This window comes from Hipposideros armiger, unplaced genomic scaffold (genome assembly GCF_001890085.2).
Source record: "Hipposideros armiger isolate ML-2016 unplaced genomic scaffold, ASM189008v1 scaffold_65, whole genome shotgun sequence".
Taxonomy (NCBI): domain Eukaryota; kingdom Metazoa; phylum Chordata; class Mammalia; order Chiroptera; family Hipposideridae; genus Hipposideros; species Hipposideros armiger.
In genome coordinates this window covers 1,678,757-1,696,385 of record NW_017731415.1, presented here as the reverse complement: position 1 = coordinate 1,696,385, position 17,629 = coordinate 1,678,757, and the positions used below count along the sequence as shown (strand labels likewise).

At 42.0% G+C, this 17,629-nt stretch overlaps 1 protein-coding gene across 15 annotated transcripts in view; it reads right to left on the bottom strand.

The window, feature by feature from the left end:
• Positions 1 to 17,629, bottom strand: part of SAMD12 (sterile alpha motif domain containing 12) — a 389,349-nt gene that overhangs the window by 162,838 nt on the left and 208,882 nt on the right. For 12 of the 15 annotated variants that reach the window (XM_019642108.1, XM_019642111.1, XM_019642113.1 and 9 more), the window contains one exon: positions 12,300 to 12,440. In XM_019642108.1, coding sequence (XP_019497653.1) covers positions 12,300 to 12,440 — 141 coding nt within the window. Of the gene's footprint in view, positions 1 to 5,173; positions 5,278 to 9,898; positions 9,931 to 12,299; positions 12,441 to 17,629 lie in introns of those variants that run through there. The other 3 variants (XM_019642106.1, XM_019642112.1, XM_019642115.1) reach the window with 3 other exon arrangements.

Below are 17,629 nucleotides of genomic sequence, written 5' to 3'. Positions count from 1 at the left end.
ACAAGGATATAAGCAAATTTGATTTCTTAGTGACCCAATATCTCAGGTACCCAGGAAGCAACTCAGAAAAGCCACCTACTTCCCATTCCTAGCAGGCCAAAATAATGGAAAATGAAACACAGAGAGTGATAACTATGTGTGATAAGCAAGCTATTAAGAGAAATCTTGGACTGGCTGAGTGGCGCATTGGTTAGGAGTTGGCTTGAGACACCAGCTCTGAGCAGCAGGGCTCCGGTTCAGTTCCCACATGAGGGCCAGTGAAGCTGCGTCCTCTACAGCTAAGATGGTGATCAACAGCTCGACCTGGAGTTGGGCTGTCATGAGTTGCCGGCGACGGCGTAGGCTGCAATGGGGCTGGCCAGCAGCAGGCGTGCACTTTCGTGAGTTGCTGTGAGCCGCTGTGAGCCGCTGTGAGCAGCTGTCCAATGGCTGACGGGAGATCTGCCTCAGCCGGGAGGAGCACAATAATAATACCAACATGGGCCAGTGAAGTGATGTCCTCCACAACTAGACTGAAGAACAAAAGGACAGCAACTTGTCTGTTCCCCTTCCTCGATTCCCCTACACTGTTACCCTCCCCCAATTCCCCAATAAAATCTTTAAGAGAAAAAGAAAAAAGAGAGAAATCTTAATATTTGCTGTTTCTTATTCTGTCACCACAGGTTGCCTATGCTCCTGAGTTGACTTCTCCCCATCCCCACCTGCCACTACCCTCATTCAGGTTGTCATTATCTCCTGCATAGATTAATGCAACAGCTTCCTAACTGCATGTCTGGCCTGTCTTATCCTTCTCCTGTGCATCTTCTTATCTTTTGTAATCTGATTAGGACAGTCTCTGGTTCAAAACCTTTCAGTAGCTCCCCACAGTCTTAAGGAGCTTGAAACTCCTTAAGGAGAGCAGGCAAACAAGGCATTCCCATAACCACTGGGTTCCTGCCTTACGTTTCCAGCCTCCCCTCCTGCCGTCTCCCCTCTCTTCTCACTCACCTTTGACCCTCTAATCATACTAGCTACGAGCCTTCCTCATATTCCTGGAACACACCAAGTGTCCTCTTCAACCTTGGCCTCAGATCAGGCTATTCCCTCCAGCTGGTATATTTTTCTTTCTATAGTCCCCAAGCCCCACCTGCCCTAGCTACCACCTCTTCGTCTTTTAGATCTTAGCTTCTGATCTGAGGGAGATTTTCCCGATCCCTCCCAGTCAGGGAAACCCCTCTGCTTACTCACTCCCCAAAGTATAATTAACATCCCCTTTAACATTATTTGCCACATTATTATGACTCCTTCTTTGATGAGCATCTACCCCACTAAATTGTAAAATCTGTGAATCTGAGAACCATATTTGTCTTGCTTACTGATTTTCACCAACACCTAGTACAGGCCTGCCACACAGCAGAAATTCAGTAAATACATGAATTTTTAGTAAATATACTTTATGGCATGATATATATCTCTCCAAGGTTCTTATTGTCTTGGCAATTTTGTATTTGATGACTGAAGAGAAAATAAACACACCCTGATAATGATAACACCTGGCTCAATTTGGAAGTCACTTCCTCTTGAAATCTTTCCAAACACACTCCCTCTGGGTTGGATGTCTTTCCTACATGATCCTAGAATTCTACCTTTACCAATGTCACACCTCACATCTCCCACTTGACTTCAAGGGCAAGGGCCATCAAGTTCATCCCTGTATCCCTAACACGTAACATATAGTGCTAGGTACATGGTAGGATCTCAATAAATATTTCTTGGTCAAATTACTGAATGAATGACTATGTAATTTCTATTATAAAGGGATGAAAAAGGAGGATTCTAAGAATGGAGGAGTTTTTTCAGAGAAGAGAAGATTTTAACTCTTGGCAGGGACACAAGGCTGGGCCATTCACAGTGCAGTCTACATATGTGGTACCTTCTGGAAGTGGCAGGTAGAAAGCTAGACGCAAGGAGAGCCTTCAACATCCACACTGGGTAGAGATTTACTCCAGGCACTGAGAATCAGTGGCCCCAAAGAAAAAGACCACAGAGAATGAAGATAATATATAATACTAAAGGCATCTAAAGCACATAGATGACATCTTTCTCTCTTTCTTCTAAGAGAAGCCACACCAGCTCAGTGCACCCCTGAAAAGTGCTTTCCTTTTCTCTCATCTAGTCCACATGCCATTGTCCGATTATTAATACGACCACCTTTCTAAACGGCCCATAGATTTGAACACCATAGAGCCCATTCTACAGGGTGTGGGCTTACCCTGAAGAAATTAACCAATGTCAGTTGTGGAAAACCCATATATCATCTTACAGTACCTATCATTCATGATCCTTCAATCCACAGTCAAACCATGAGGTCAAGGTGAGATAACAAGGAAATCCCACGGCCATCTTGCATTGTGCGAACACGAAATATCAAACATATTGTTTATTTTACCTATGACATTGAAATGCAAAGGGGTCGATCGTAAAGAACGCTGAGTTTGGTGACTCCTGCAGAGGCAGACAAGTAGCTTTTGGAATCTTTGGCGCTCCCTAAAGGTTACTCCTCACCATGTAAAACATGCCGTTAAACATTGAGTTGTACAGAAGTAACGACAAGGATAATTCCTAATAGGACACGTCCAAATTAGAAAAATAATGCGCTTCTTCCACATGCTGGTTGGAGGGGCCATCAGGGGTACTCAGAATAGGCAGGTGTTTTTCTACCATGAAGATTGCAACAGACAGGAAGCAAGAGTCCATTTCAAGCCCCGTTCAAACAAAACACTGTCTTGAATGAACTGGCTATAATGGACTCCCAGGATGGAAATGAAATAGGAGTGTACGCCAGCTAGGGTGCATGTGTCACAACGCTAACTCCTACTGATAAACCAACATGGGAGCTTAACAGTCCCCCAAAGAAGTCTGTGTTTAGGCCTCTAAAATATAATAAAGCTCAGACCACAGAAAGTTTCTCTCAAGGCTCAAAGACTTGATAAAGTCAGAAACATTCCCGGTCACCGAATGTGTATAACAGGGTGTGAAGATTTTGAAATGTGTTGAGAGGAAGCTCAGGATGGTAGCAGTTTGAGGAAATGGTGTCTTGGAGGCAACTGGGAAGGGACATGTGAATGTGCAGGTCACAATCGTAATGACAGACCCCAATTACAGAAGGATAATCTGCACACAATCCTCTAAGATTACTGATCTCACAGCCTCATTCTCCATGAGCCCTTGGGCAATTCACTGGATTTTTCGGAGAGAAAATTCGCTTTATAGTCACTTGATAGTGTCACTCAAGAGAACATTTAAGAATTGAAAATGTAGGCCAAACAACTCAAGGCAGGTGGGTAGCTTGTATATTTAAGAGCCCTTGCCATTGTTTATGCTGGTCAAACCAATACAAAAAAATCACAAGGGAATAAAAGAGGTTCTGGGCCATGTTGCTCATGGAGAAAGATGATCCAAAATGGCTTTGTAGCTACTCTTACTTTTTAATTATGAATCCATAAAAAATTGTTATTGCCTTCACTGCTTTGAGGAGATTAAGTTGAAAATGAAACAGAACTAGCAAATAGGAGAAAAGGGCAACAATTAAATTAAAATCAGGGAAAATAGAGGGTCTACTCTCTGATGGGAACTGTGCTGGGATGTAGGAGTTCAGAGAAAAATCAGAAGACAACTGAAGCTGTCTATGAGCTACAGGGGACATGGGGAGACACCATGCTACCATGCCTTTGTAGAGGCTCCTCCTTCTGCCTCATGCCAGCCCTTGCCTATCCATCCAAACTTTTACCCTTCAAGATCTAGTTCATGTGTTATAACTTTAGTAAGTCTTCCTTTATCCCACCTATTCCCAGGGGAGGCTAAGTTCCAGTTCTGTGTTATCACTATATATCTATGTATCTCAATAATGGCATACACATCCTATCCTCATTGCTAGATTGGGCCTCCTTTTTATTCCTAGTACCCACCATAGAGCCTTGTGCTCATTGGATGGAAGAACAAAAGGATACTATGCAATGAATACAACATGAATAACGTGCTTAGTAATGAACAAGAGGGGATGATGGGTTCTGCCTGGGAGAGGAGATAAGTCTTCTCAGAAGAGGTGCTATCTCATCTAAGTTAGGTTCTTTCGTGGGTTTTATTAAACCATATTCATAACAACTCTGTGAAATAGAGCCTATCCCCATTTTTACAACTGAGGAATCTTAATCTCTGATAAGTGACTTGCCCAAAGTTAATACATCTATAAAATGCCCAGAACGACTTTCCATGGGATGCTCAAGAGTTTGGATTTCATTCTGTAGGCCATTGGGAAACATCAAATATTTTAAGGAGGAAAATAATATGGTCAGAAATATATTTAAATCAACTCTGGCAATACAAGTAGAAGTTAATTAAAGGAGCATGAGTGGGTCAGGGCAGACTAGAGAGCAAATAATAATTAGTAGGTTATTCTAATGGCCTATGAAGGAGCTTAAAGAGGGATGAATTGATACAGTAGCGAGGGTGGTGATGAGGCAGGGACACCTGGAAACCCACTTTACAAGCAGAATCCAGAGGACTTGGTAACTGATTACATATAAAGGGAAAAGAGTAATCACAGGTGATTCTGAGCTTCTATATTAGGTGATGGAGTGAATAATGGCATTATTAACCTTAAGAAGAAATGCAGGGAAGAATGGGCTAGGGAGATGGTGAGAAGGACAATGGGGTTCATTTTGGATATTTTTGAGATGTCAGTGGAATATTTAGGGGTTCACATCTTTTAGGGAGATTAAAACAAGGACCTGAAGTTTTAGGGAGGTCTCAGGTGTATTTGAGGGTCACTATGAAGTAGGGGATGGTTAAGGCAATAGGAGTAAATGAGATTCTCCAGAGAACATGCCAAATGAGGAGAGCTAAGAGAACCCATCCCCAGGGCGCATGAACATTTGGGGAGTGATAGGGGATGGCAGCTTGCCGCCAGCCTCAGAAGGAGACATTAGACAGAGAAAAGGGGAACTAAGAGAGTCATTATCATGCTCATGAAAACAGATGATTACCAAGGAGGAAAAGTTCAATGTAACCCAACAATCACGCAGAAGAGCCAAATATAGAGAACGGATATGTGAACACAAGATCTGTAACACCAGTGGCACAACTAAATAAAAGACAAGAGAGAGATACTGAAAGTTCAAATGGTGTAATTTCAGAGATACTAGAAAAGGCCATCGGATAGTCTTCATACATGCGTAGAAGGGAATCTGATTGGCTATTTTCTTTCCCAGGAGCTGGAAATATTATTAGATTTTCTTCCTAGAGAAAAAGGAAGAGAGGCTAAGGTAGCACTTCTTGATGACATTTAGGGAAAGTCATGTCCTATTGTCTGTACACAAATGCTAAAAAAGTTTTGTCAAATTGAAGAGTAAACTGTAAACATGTTTGACCTGAACTTGCTTTAAGACAATTTACTAGAAACTATCAGGAAAGCAGAGGCCACTTAAAATGGTGCTGGCTCCAGGGAGTGCTAGGTGGAACGTCTACAAAGATACAGTCATTGTCAGAAAATTGCCAATATTTTTATGTGTATTAAAGCCAGTCTCTAGTACTGTTGCTCTACTTTTATTATCTTAAGAATACTGTCCTGCCAGTGTCTTATAACGCTAAATATGTACTTATGATACAACCCAGCAATCCCACCTCCAGTACTTATCCAGTAAAATAAAAACTGGCGTTCATACAAAAACCTTCATGTGAATGCTTATGATAGTAGCTTTATTAACTCTTGCGCAAACTGAAAACAACCCAGGTGTCTCTCAGCTGGGGAATAGATCACACACTGTGGTACATCCATCTCCATCCAATGTAATACTAAGCAATGAAAATGAACAAACTAGTGACACATGCCACAGCATTGATACGTCTCAATGCTCAATGCTAGTAAGTGAACAAAGCCAGACCCTATGATTCCATTTTACATGACATTCTGGAAAAGGCAAAACTAAAGGGACAAAAAGTGTATCAGTGGCTGCTAGAGGCTGGAGGTAATGAGAAGGGTTGACAACAAAGGGGTACCCGGGAGAGTATTTTTCAAGTTATGGAACATTTATATCTTGACTGGTGGTAGTTACACAACTTTATGCATTTGTCAACACTGCAGAACTGTACACCAAAAATGGTGAATTTTACTGTATGTCAATTATACCTTCATGAAAAAAAAAAGAATACTTGTCTGGGAATTAGGAGAACTGGGATCTGGTCTCAGCTGTACCACTAATTAGCCACATAACCACGGGCTAGCCTCTAATCATCTTTGGGTCTTGGTACCCAAATCTGCAAAATGGGACTGGGAAATTTCTCAAAGAGTCCATTGGTATGTTCCATAAAGACTTCCTTTTTTGAGCTAGGTGGTGGACCAGATGGCCTGTTTCAATTCAGATGGACTACTTCAGTTGCTGAAGTATCATTGTGGGGGTGACCGGACTAAAATACCCAGCCTGTACACATGGTTTTGAAAAAGTCCTCTTAGATTGGAAAGTAGTATTTCTAATTTGTGTTGTTCCAAAAGGTGGAGCTTTGGGAAAGTCCATCTGGTCATGTAATTCGCAATTAAAATTTGACACATATATTTCGACAATGTGGAAAAAGTCTTTTGGGAAACACTAATGTTTAATGAGCTATAACTGGCCTCAGTACACAATCATGCTCTTCTTCTTTTTTTTCATTTTGTAGGCACTAATTAAAAAGGCATTTGAAGATGAAGAGATTTACTACCTTCATCTGCCTTATCCTCCAGTGGGAGCACTGCTTTCTACTGCATGAAATTTACCCAACCCTCATAGTTGCTGTTGTATTTTTACACTATTCATGTATTGGTAGCTAAGAAAACACTGAAAAGGAGCCAGCAGTGGTTCCATATCATAGTGCCCCTGGGGTTGGGGAGAGCATTTACAGCTCAGACGAAAAGACACTAAGAACAAAAACAACTATCCGGGTGAACATGATATCAAAAGTTTACATTTTTAACCTTGTAAATAGGGGTCCACACACTATGCTCTGCAGTTGTGTTTATGAACAAAGTTTTACTGGAACACGGCTATGCTCAGTTCATTTCGGGTTGTCTGTGGTTGGTTCACACAGTATGACATGACCCACAGAGACTAAAATACTTACTAACTGGCCCTTTATAGCAAACGTCTGGCCTTACTTTCCTAGACTATGCCATGAACTGTGCTATTTGGCTTCCACCTACAATCTCATGTAATCATCTTAGATCCATCATGAAATAAATAGGAATTAGTATCCCATTCGACAGATCTGAGGCGGTAAAGTATAATGGATACAAGTTTGCTATGGAGTCAGACGACCTGTACTACGCTTTTTACTTGTCTGCCTTTGTGTCTATTATTGGGTTGTCGGAAAAGCCATGATGTATTTTTTCTATGTTTTTCATTGCAAAAAGGCGTCATGACTTTTCTGACAACCCAGTACTTAAATTCTCCATCCTCAGTTTCCCCATAAGAAAATTGGGGCCAACAGCAGTACCGACTTTAGTAGGGTAACTGTCAGGAGTTGATGTGACAATTAATGCAGGGCTCTGTATATAGTAAGCACTTAATACTCATTAGTTATATGAGAAAAGCTTCCAGTATCCCTGGGGTGTTTTCCTTTCTAGAAATACTGTCCATTAATAAAATGCTAAGGATGCCCTTCATAAGCTTGGTTATGGATTCATTTGAAGGATCCCAAAATAGTTTGCACCACAGCTTTGTGTTATATAAGGCACCTTTCCCCCCTGTCTATTGTGAATCAAGCAAAAGGAAAGTATACGAATGACACTTCTGGCTCTGCGCTGCGTTTCTTAAGAGGCACCTGGAGGTGCCATAACAGGGCAGAGTTTCCTACAAGAACATGCAGGCAGACAAGCCCACAAGGTCGACATCATCGCTGCTCCATGGATGGGACACAGAAGACCAAAGAGTGCACAGAGCAGGGAACCCCTTCAAAGACATCAGAGACAAAGCCGTTAAAGCAAGGCCAAACATTGATTATGTTGCTTGCAAATGTCAGGTAGTTACAGGGCCACTGTGAATAAAGGCAGGGAAATCGGAGGCCAGGTTTGCAGCTGACGGACTGCTCTGGTTTTAGATGAGGTGCTGTTTCAGGAATTTCTGTCATGATTCACTGATAGTGCCTATTAACTGATATACTGGGGGTGCCAAAAAAATGTATATAAGCGGACACTTCGGTCAACGTTGCACAAGCAGTCGTTTGCCATCATCAGAAGTGTCTGGACGCTGATGGTAACCACGTTGAGCACCTCATGAAATTGCAGAAGTCAAACATGATTTGTGTTCACCTTTTGTTATCGGTATATATTGAGGATTACAATTTTAATACAGTTTTCCTTTCTTCAAATGTGCATACATTTTTTTTTGGCACCCTCTGTATTGACTATGCATCCACCATACACATTTAAAAAACGCCTTATAGTTCTTGTCTTTTGGTCAGCATCCAGAAAAAGGAGAGCGACTAAAAGGAGGGCAAACACTTCGTTTCACTTGTGCTTGGATAACTCACAGTGGCGAGGACCGGCTCCCCCAGTCCATTTCTGACCATCTGGGTCCCATTACTATTCTGAGGCTCCCGGAGAACTGGGTGAAAATGGCTGGTGTATAATGAAAAGCTTAAGACAAGTTTTAAAACAGCTATCAAAAGTTGGGAAAGTAGGCTTAATTAGCTATTCTTTTATTTCCTCTAGAAACATGGTAGAATGAGCTTTCAGAGGGGCCATAGCGAATTTGAAGGTCTGATTACAAACTGATGCAACTGATTTAATGTGTATGTGTTCAATTCCTACATCCAAAAGAATATTGTTTCCTTGAGGGAAAAAAAAATCTTTAGAGTCCATTCACTTGTTTCATTTTGGAATTGATTTTCAAGTTTGTGGCAGGTTGTTTGAAAGACTTCATCCTTTGAGGGTGGGGCTCCTCTTTGGAAATGTCAACCAAATATTTAGCTCTAGAGCTTGTAAGTGAAGTGAGTAATCAAGCATGATGGAAGCTGGTGGGTCAAAAATAAAGCTTGGAAAAAAACAAATAACCCAATTAAAGAATGAGCAAAAGATTTGAATACATGGTTTTCCAAAGAACATACATAAATGATAATTAAGCACATGAAAGTGTGCTCAATAACATCACATTAGTGAAATGCAAATCAAAATCACAATGAGATACCACCTCACACATATTAGAATGGTTATAATAAAAAAGACATTCACAAATGTTGGCAAGGATGTGGAGAAACTGGAACCGTCATACATTGCTTATGGGAATGTCAAATGGTACAGCCGCTTTGGAAAACATTCGGACCCCTCCTCAAATGGTTACACATGGAGTTATCATATGACTCAGCAATTCCACTCCTAGGTGTACACCCAAGAGAAATGAAAACAGGTTCAAATAAAAACTTGTACAGATGTTGAAAATAGCAATATTGATTAATAGCCAAGGGTCAGAAACAATGCAAATGTCCATCAAGTGATGCATGGATAAATAAAATTTTACACTCATATCATGGAAAATTATTTGGCAATAAAAAGAAATGAAATGCTGACACATGTTTACAACATGAGTGAACTTGAAAAACATTATTGTAAATGAAAGTAACCAATCGCAAAAGGCCACATATTGAATGATTCCATTTATGGGAAATGTTCTGATTAGGCAAATAGAAATATTAGAGATTTCCAAGGCTTAGTGGTTGAGGTACATTGGGAGGAAATGGGGAATGACTGTTAATGGGTAAGTTTTTTTCTTTATTTTTTTTTAAATTGAGGTAACATTGGTGTATAACGTTATATAAGTGTCAGGTATACAACCTTATAATTCAATATCTGTATACAGTATAGCATACTCACCACCAAAAGTCTAGTTTCCATCCTCAATTCTGACTATAGCAAACGATGACCTAAAATATTTTAAGGCAACCCTCACTGTCTTTAGAACTTCTATTATCAGTCAAAAAAAAAACCCCAAAACAAAACATAACAAAAACGACAACAACCTGCCAATTTTTGTTTTATGTTTTACAAAGAAACCATCTTTTCAACAAGGCTATAGATTTTCTAAAGGCTGCCTGACATAAAATGAGTTTGTACATTAACATGTAAAGGACAAGCAATAAAAGAAAAAGGTAATATGAGTGCAGACAAAATATCGAAGAGCTGGAGAACATGACCTCGTCTGAAGGGAATGGAATGAAAGAATTCGAAATGCACAGCTTTTCAAAGCTAAAGAAAGTGACAATTGAGAAGGCTGAACTAAGCGTTACCTTCCCAGAACACAAACACATATTTAGCTTAATAGACTTGCGGGCTATCTCAGGAAAAATCTTATATATTATGCATCTAGGGCAATGAAAGCTGTAGAAAATGATTTTGCAAAGCAAACACACTGCAGGCTGACAGTAGCAGAGATAAAAAAATAGTCTAAGGCACACGTGATAAATTTAGGTCTCATTTTTTTTTTTTATATATCGTCACAGGAGGAAAACAAAGGTGTGGAGGAAACCTCAAACACTCAATATGATCTGGCGGAGCGATGCTTGTGATTGAAGCTTAAAAACTGTGTGTGTGTGTGTGTGTGTGTGTGTGTGTGTGTGTGTGTGTATTTTCTGGTTATAACCACAGTGTGGATTTATACTGGAAGATTTGGAAAATAGAGAAATATATAAAAAAAAAAATTAAAATCACCCACAATCCTACCACCCAGAGAAAACCATTATCAAAATACTGGCATATTCATTTGCAGCCCCTTTTCTACGTGCATATAAAAATATGATTTTTTTTTTTTTACAAAATTGGGCTCATTATAAATAAAATTTTATACATGGCCTTTCCCCCACACTTGTGATTACTTCCTGAGTACTTTATTATATACTCTTTGAAGATTTAATGTTAATGACTGCACTATACTGGATCTTATGATTTTAAGCAGAACTATTTAAGTCTTTCCATATTCCTGAACCTCTGGGTTGTTTCTAATCTTTCAGTTTTATAAATAGCACTGTGTTGAACTTTCTTGTAATAAATCTTTGACTTTCTACTCCTTTCTTAAAAGAAACTTAAACGTATATCAATATGTCAAATTCAAATTTAAATCACTCACTGTACCCGTACCTATAAATTTCCAATTGGAAGTCTCAGGAGACAAGTGCAAATAAGGCATAACAAATAAACAGTACTATTTTCATATCACTTGAAATCTATATTTATCCTTCCGGAGCAGCCGTCTTTCAGGCAGTACCTTAGGCAAATGGACAATTACTGGGTTAATCTAAACGCAATAACATGAAACTTGGCTGACCCAGATTTCTCCAATGTCAGTATGCATGCAGTTGCAGTATTCTACAGATTGAAAAAGACCCAAGGCTCTCAAAAATACATATTTTATCATCTTTCATTTAAAACGATGTACAGTGGGCATTAAAATAAATTAACAGGTTCTAGCCAATGGAGGTTGACAGCAAACCTTACGTAGACATACAAGTTCCATGTAGCGTAACTTATGGTTTACTTAATATTCCAGCTTTATGTTGTCACCTCCAGTTACAGGACCCTTAAGTGCTCTCATCATACTGAAGTTACTAATGATTCTTACTTAGAATGATATGGTCTTAACATCCCAGTCTTCAATTCCCTGTAGTCTATTTTTTTTAAATGGTCCTATTTTCAAAAGTCTAACTAGGGTTCTCACAAACTCTACAGTGTGTGTGCACGTGCGCATGTATGTATACATATATACATACAGACAAATATCTCTAAAATGTTTTTTCTCCCATTAGTCAGTGAAAAACAAACACAACAAACATCCCACTTACATCACTGGTCATAGGAACTGTGGAATCACTCAAATTCCAAGGCCCCCTCAGAGTCGGTAGTCAGACTAAGAGCTTGGGCTGCACTGTGCAGTTGTACAGACTGCACACTGCAGAACACTAAGGGGTGCAGTTGTATCCTGATGTATGTGGCTGGTCCTCCTCTGGGGTTGTGCAGTGCACAACCTACATAGCCATATGTGATGACATTGAAATTAGTTCAGACAATTCTATTCACCCATCTATTACTTATCTGTGCATCCTTCTCCATAGTGAGCTATGAAAATGAGTTTTAGGAGGGAAGTGGCCTTTACATCTATATACTTTTTTTAAATGAAGGAAATGTTGCAAAAAAAAAAAAAACCCATCACAGTTTCTCCCGGCTCCCCTTCATCATGCCGATAAGCGTGTCATCCCCCTAGCCTCCCCTTCCATCCACCCGCAGGCAAACAGCAGGGTACCTTGTGTGAGCAACTGGAGGTTTCTGACTTCTTCCCGCACCTTCAGCTGCAGCACCTGCTGTAAGATGTGCTGCCGGAGGTTCTCCTGGGCAATCCCCATCCGCTCAAGCTTCTTGTCAGTCAGTCTCAGCAGGGCTCGCCCTGTACGGTTTAAGAAAACAAAGGAAAAGCAAATAAACAAGGGCCGGAGAAGGATTTCCATCTTACCCTTGGCTCATCCTGTCCTAACAGAAGTTTCCATCTAAACACAGATCCCTTAGAACACAGGCTCCTCCATTTTTTCTGGCTGGCCAGATAGATAATGTGGATGAAAAAAAATCCACAAATTTCAAAACATTTTTTTAAAAGCTCAATTTTTATTTAATATTGGCCATCCCCCAAATGACCGACAATTGGGTTAAATAAAACAGCAAAAAATTTAACCTGGGTATTTGGTCACAGATTACAAGTGTCCATACAAATGACACACTTGGTTGGGCGATGGGCTCTGAGGCTGGCCCACAGGAGCCCATGTCACTGACAACCCAGTTGAAAAGCTGTGATTACAGAGAAACACCAACGGCGTTCAGCCCAGGTTATAATAATGTTTCCGGGAAGACGGATTTCTAGTTCCAGTTTTAATCTGCAGCAACCAACTCCCCTGCTGCACCCCAGTGGTGGGCTGGTTCCATTTCCAGCTGGTGGGAGCTATGCCGTCATCCTGATCACTGGCCTAAGGCAGGGGTTCCAGCAGGGCTGGGGGTGAGAGGAGCATGGTGAGCGAGGCCATCTGAAGGCTGCAAGACAAGGGGCCTTCGGGTGTGAGTGCCCCAGTGTGCAGACACCCTGGACCCTGGGCAGCCTGGCATGGCTTCCTTTCAGCCCCTTCCTTTCCCCAGAAGGCCTGCATGCTTCCCTTGTTGTTTCCATCTAATTCCCAAATTCTGCCCTTTATGTGCTTGCCTTAAAATAAACATACTTCCATTGTGAGAGTTTAGTGCAAGAAATAAAGAGAATGATTCTTGTTCAACACTCATGGACCTGCCCTGGGCTCTTGCCCCCAACACCCCCAGGCATCCCACCTGCAGATCTTTTATTTCAATTGATGGAGAATACACACAGGCAATTAACTACGTGTGGTCAATGGTCAGACTTTGGGTATAGCGGCATAAACACTTCAGAAAATGAATGGTCTACCTCTGCCAGAAAGAAACCCAGTGGCCAGAAGGTTAAGGGGTACACTGGGAATCATAGGGACAAAATTGATTCACTATCTTCCTTGGATGGTTTCTACAGTTCCACCCAAGTCTGTGGTTCTGAAAAATCTTTACCATAATTAGATAATTTCCAGGAGCAAGTGTCCCATCAATCTCCTATCCCTACCCCCTCCTGCTGACCACAAAATAAAAGTGTCCAAATAAGTGTGATGCTGCTTTTGATGCAGGTATCAGTAAGCGGTAAGTAGTCAATCATCAATCACATCTTTTTTTTTTTTTGAAATTTATATTGTTACTTTTTGTTGTTGATCATAACAACCCATTAAGCCAACAAATATTTATTGAGCACTTACTATGTCCTAAGTTAACTCAAGGTGCTCGGCAGTCAGTTACCTACACAGGGAGGCGCCAAGGAGGGAAAAAGTAACTCGATCTCAAAAAAAAAGAAGCACCAACTAAATTTCCTGATCTCCTAAGCTGGTTTGAAATGGTATTTAGGTGACCCAGGCTGCTGGGCCATTCATAGACTCATAGATTCTTGGAGCTGAAAAGACGCTTAAAGGTCCTCACATGGATTGTACTCCTGGCCATTCCTTCTTCTCTTTATCAAGTGTTTATTGAAGTACCATTAAATGCCTGACACTGTTGTGGGTGCTGGGGCTATGGAGACAAGTAATGCCTGCTGTCTTCAGAGTTTATCATTTAGTTTGAGAGGCAGACAATATACAAATAAACTGATACATAGGGACAGACAGGGACCCCTACTGGAAGGATGGAGCTATTGGAGTTTCAGTGGTTAGAAAAGGCCTCTCAGAAGAGGTAACCCCAACTTATAGAAGTGTCAAGGCAATTATAATAATGGCAGGAAGGCTGGTGTCTCTAGGGCAGAGTAGGCAAGACAAGAGAATGACAGGGAATGAGGTGTGAGAGAAGGCAGGGGCCAGATCATACGGGGCCTCCTAGCCCTGGTGAAGACTGAAATTTATTCTGAATATGGAATGTTTTGAGCAAGGGATGACTTGGGCATGATCTCAGTGTTTAAAAGAATCACTCTGGTCACTAGGTGGAGAATAGATTGGGGTAGGGAGGTCAGAGTAGGACAGTGAGAGGAGTCAGAATACTGCATGGCAGTCAAAACAGGAAGTGATGCTGCCTTAGACAAAGGAAGAGGTGAAGAAGTAGAAAGTAGTAGTAGAATCCTGGATCTATTTTGAATGATTTAGGATGCCTAGAAGTGGGGTATTAAGGGAAAACAGACATCAGAAAGGACTCGGGTTTCAACTTGAGCTACCAATGGCGGGGGGGCATCTTTTCAGTACAGGAAGTTGAGTCACCGCTCTAAGAGAGAATGTGTTGGAGGCAGGAAATCATGGTAGTGTTACTGCTATTTTTTTTTTCTTTTGAAAGCTCTTGGGATCTGGACAAGTGATGAAAAGGACAGAATTAAACAAAGGAGGGCCATTAGGATATTCTTAGTTCTCCCCCATAGAGCTTTCAGTCCTTCAAGAGTCTTCTCAGGCCAGCTGAGTGGAGCGTTGGTTAAGAGCTGGCTTGGGATGCCAGAGGGCCCTGGTTCGGATCCCACATATGAGGGCCAGTGACACTGCCCTCTATAGCTAAGATGCTGAACAACAGCTCAACCTGGAGCTGAGCTGCCGTGAGTCACTGGCTACGGCGTAGGCTGCAGCCCCTGCTGCAGTGGGTTGCCATGGGCTACCATGTGTAGCCAGCAGCCAGCGTGAGCGGCCAGCAGCCGCAGTGAGCGGCCGTCCAGAAGCCAGCGACTGATCTGCCTCGCCCGGGAAGAGCGCAATGATGGTTCCAACTCGGGCCAGTGAAGCAACGTCCTCCACAACTAGACTGAAGAACAAAAGGACAGCAACTTGTCTGTTCCCCTTCCCCAATTCCCCAGCGCTGTTCCCATCCCCCTAATTCCCCAATAAAAATCTAAAAAAAAAAAAAAAGAGTCTTCTCAAGTCCCGAAGCTCGGAGGTGACTGGAGAGGTAAGGCGAGCATAGGCATAACCTGGTGGAATTCAGAGAAACAAGAGGACCCTCTTCTGGCCCAAGCCCTGTATTGCTTATCCCCAAGAGGTGTCCTCAGTGTTAGCAATGTTTCCCAGGACCCTTGTAGACGTTCAAGCCAGAGAATATTCCATGAGGCAGTTCACCCAGCAGAAACACGGATCTGATGCTCTGCTGAAAATCTCGGAAAATGAGAATTTTGCTGCAACTGAAGTGTGATTATATACTCATACGCAAAAGCTTTATTGTGTGTGACCCACTACAACACCAGCTTCATAAGAAGAATAAGTATCTTTTCTATTGTCACATGTTCCCTATTCTTGCCTCTGTGCTGGCACATAGTAATGCTCAAGAAACATTTATTGAATGAATATACTTGGTGCTAAAATCAATGCTGTCTTCATTACTCTCATAGCGATGATCTCGAGGTCATTAAATAACTGTCTTTTCTAACATAAGACACTTGGTTGGAAACTGACTCTCCGATAAGACAACGATGAGGACAGCGACGAAAAACTGAATGTCGTAGAGGGAGGAGGTTGCATTTTGTTGGGGTTGACCCCAGACACACATGCCAGGTGAAAGGAATAGAGAACTTGAGACCCAAGGAATACACCACCTCCCTGCAGGCTTCAAGAAAGCTCTCCTTTTGAACACGCACCAAGTGAGACTCCAAGCCTTGCTGGACAGATGGGCAACAAGAATGGGTAACAGACAATGGACTCAGAGAACACTGTGGTCATTTCCCATGTTTGCCATGACAAATTACAAACATGGGGGCTCAAAGCAACAGAAATTTATTCCATACAGTTCTGGAAGCCAGAGTTCCACATCAGTTCCTTTGGGCTGAAATCAAGGTGTTGGCAGGGCCACACTCCCTTTGGAGGCTGCAGGAAAGAATCCCTTCTGGCAACTTCCAGCTTTTGCTAGCTGCAAGCATTCCTCTGTGACCACCGTCACTCTAATCTCTGCCTCTATTTTCACATCACCTTCTCTTCCATGGGACTAATCTCACCCTGCCTTTCTCTTATAAAGACATTTGTGAGTTGATTGAGGGCCCACTTGAATAATCCAGGATAACCTCCTCATGTGAGGGTCCTGAACTCAATCACATCAGCCAAGATCCTTTTTCCTTATAAGGTAACATTTACAGAAACCAGGGACCTGGTATCTCTACTACAAGCTGGACGGGACCTCTGAGATTTCTGAATATGACATGGGATTCATCATGTCCACGTGGAGAAGTGAGGCTCAGGGAACGTGACTTGTGTAAATCCACTCAGGAAATGGGGGAAGACTTAGGCTGAGACATGTGGCTCTGTCCTTCAGGCCCAATCTGTTCTTTGGTCTCTAGTCCAGGTATGACCCCATCTTCTGCTCAGAGAATTGTCACAGAAGCCCTGTCACAGCTTTTCAAGATGAATGATCATCTGCCAGAAGGCACAAGTGGAAATACCAGGGACAGCTGGAGGGCGACAGAGGGTGTGGCTCCAGCCCCCTCCCCCGTTCTGGGAAGCCTCAGCGCCATTGCAAGTGGCTGGGGGTCCATCTTTCCCAGAGAAGAGGCTGAATTACACGGCCTCTTGTCTGCTAGGAATAGCGGTCACTGTGCAGTTCCCCAAACAAATGGCCACTTGTGCACAGGGTTAGCCCCAAACCTGCTCTCAGGTGAAGGCCTGCATCACACAACAGGTAGGAGTCCCTGGCTCTACTCTAATCCCGGAGGTCAAAGAAACAGAGTGACAGGTGTTGGGCATAAAACCAGTGTCCTCTAACCTGAACCTGTGATTCTTTAATCTCACCACCTATATTCCAAAATTGGAATTTCCGGAACAAAGAAATAAGGAGAGAGATGTACTCTCAAAAGCATGGGATCTGGAGCTAAAGGTACAGAAAAATGCCAAGGAAAGCATATGAGTCTTAATTTCCTCATCTCTACAATGGGGGGAAAAATGACACTGTTTCATAAAGTGACTGTGAGGATCAAATGACATAATACATACATATGCCCTTTGCACACTGGAATCTTGATGATGCAATGTGGCAGGTACAGTTCCGGGGCTGGGTGAGAATGCTTTCTCTGCTTCTTCATCTTCATAACAATGATTA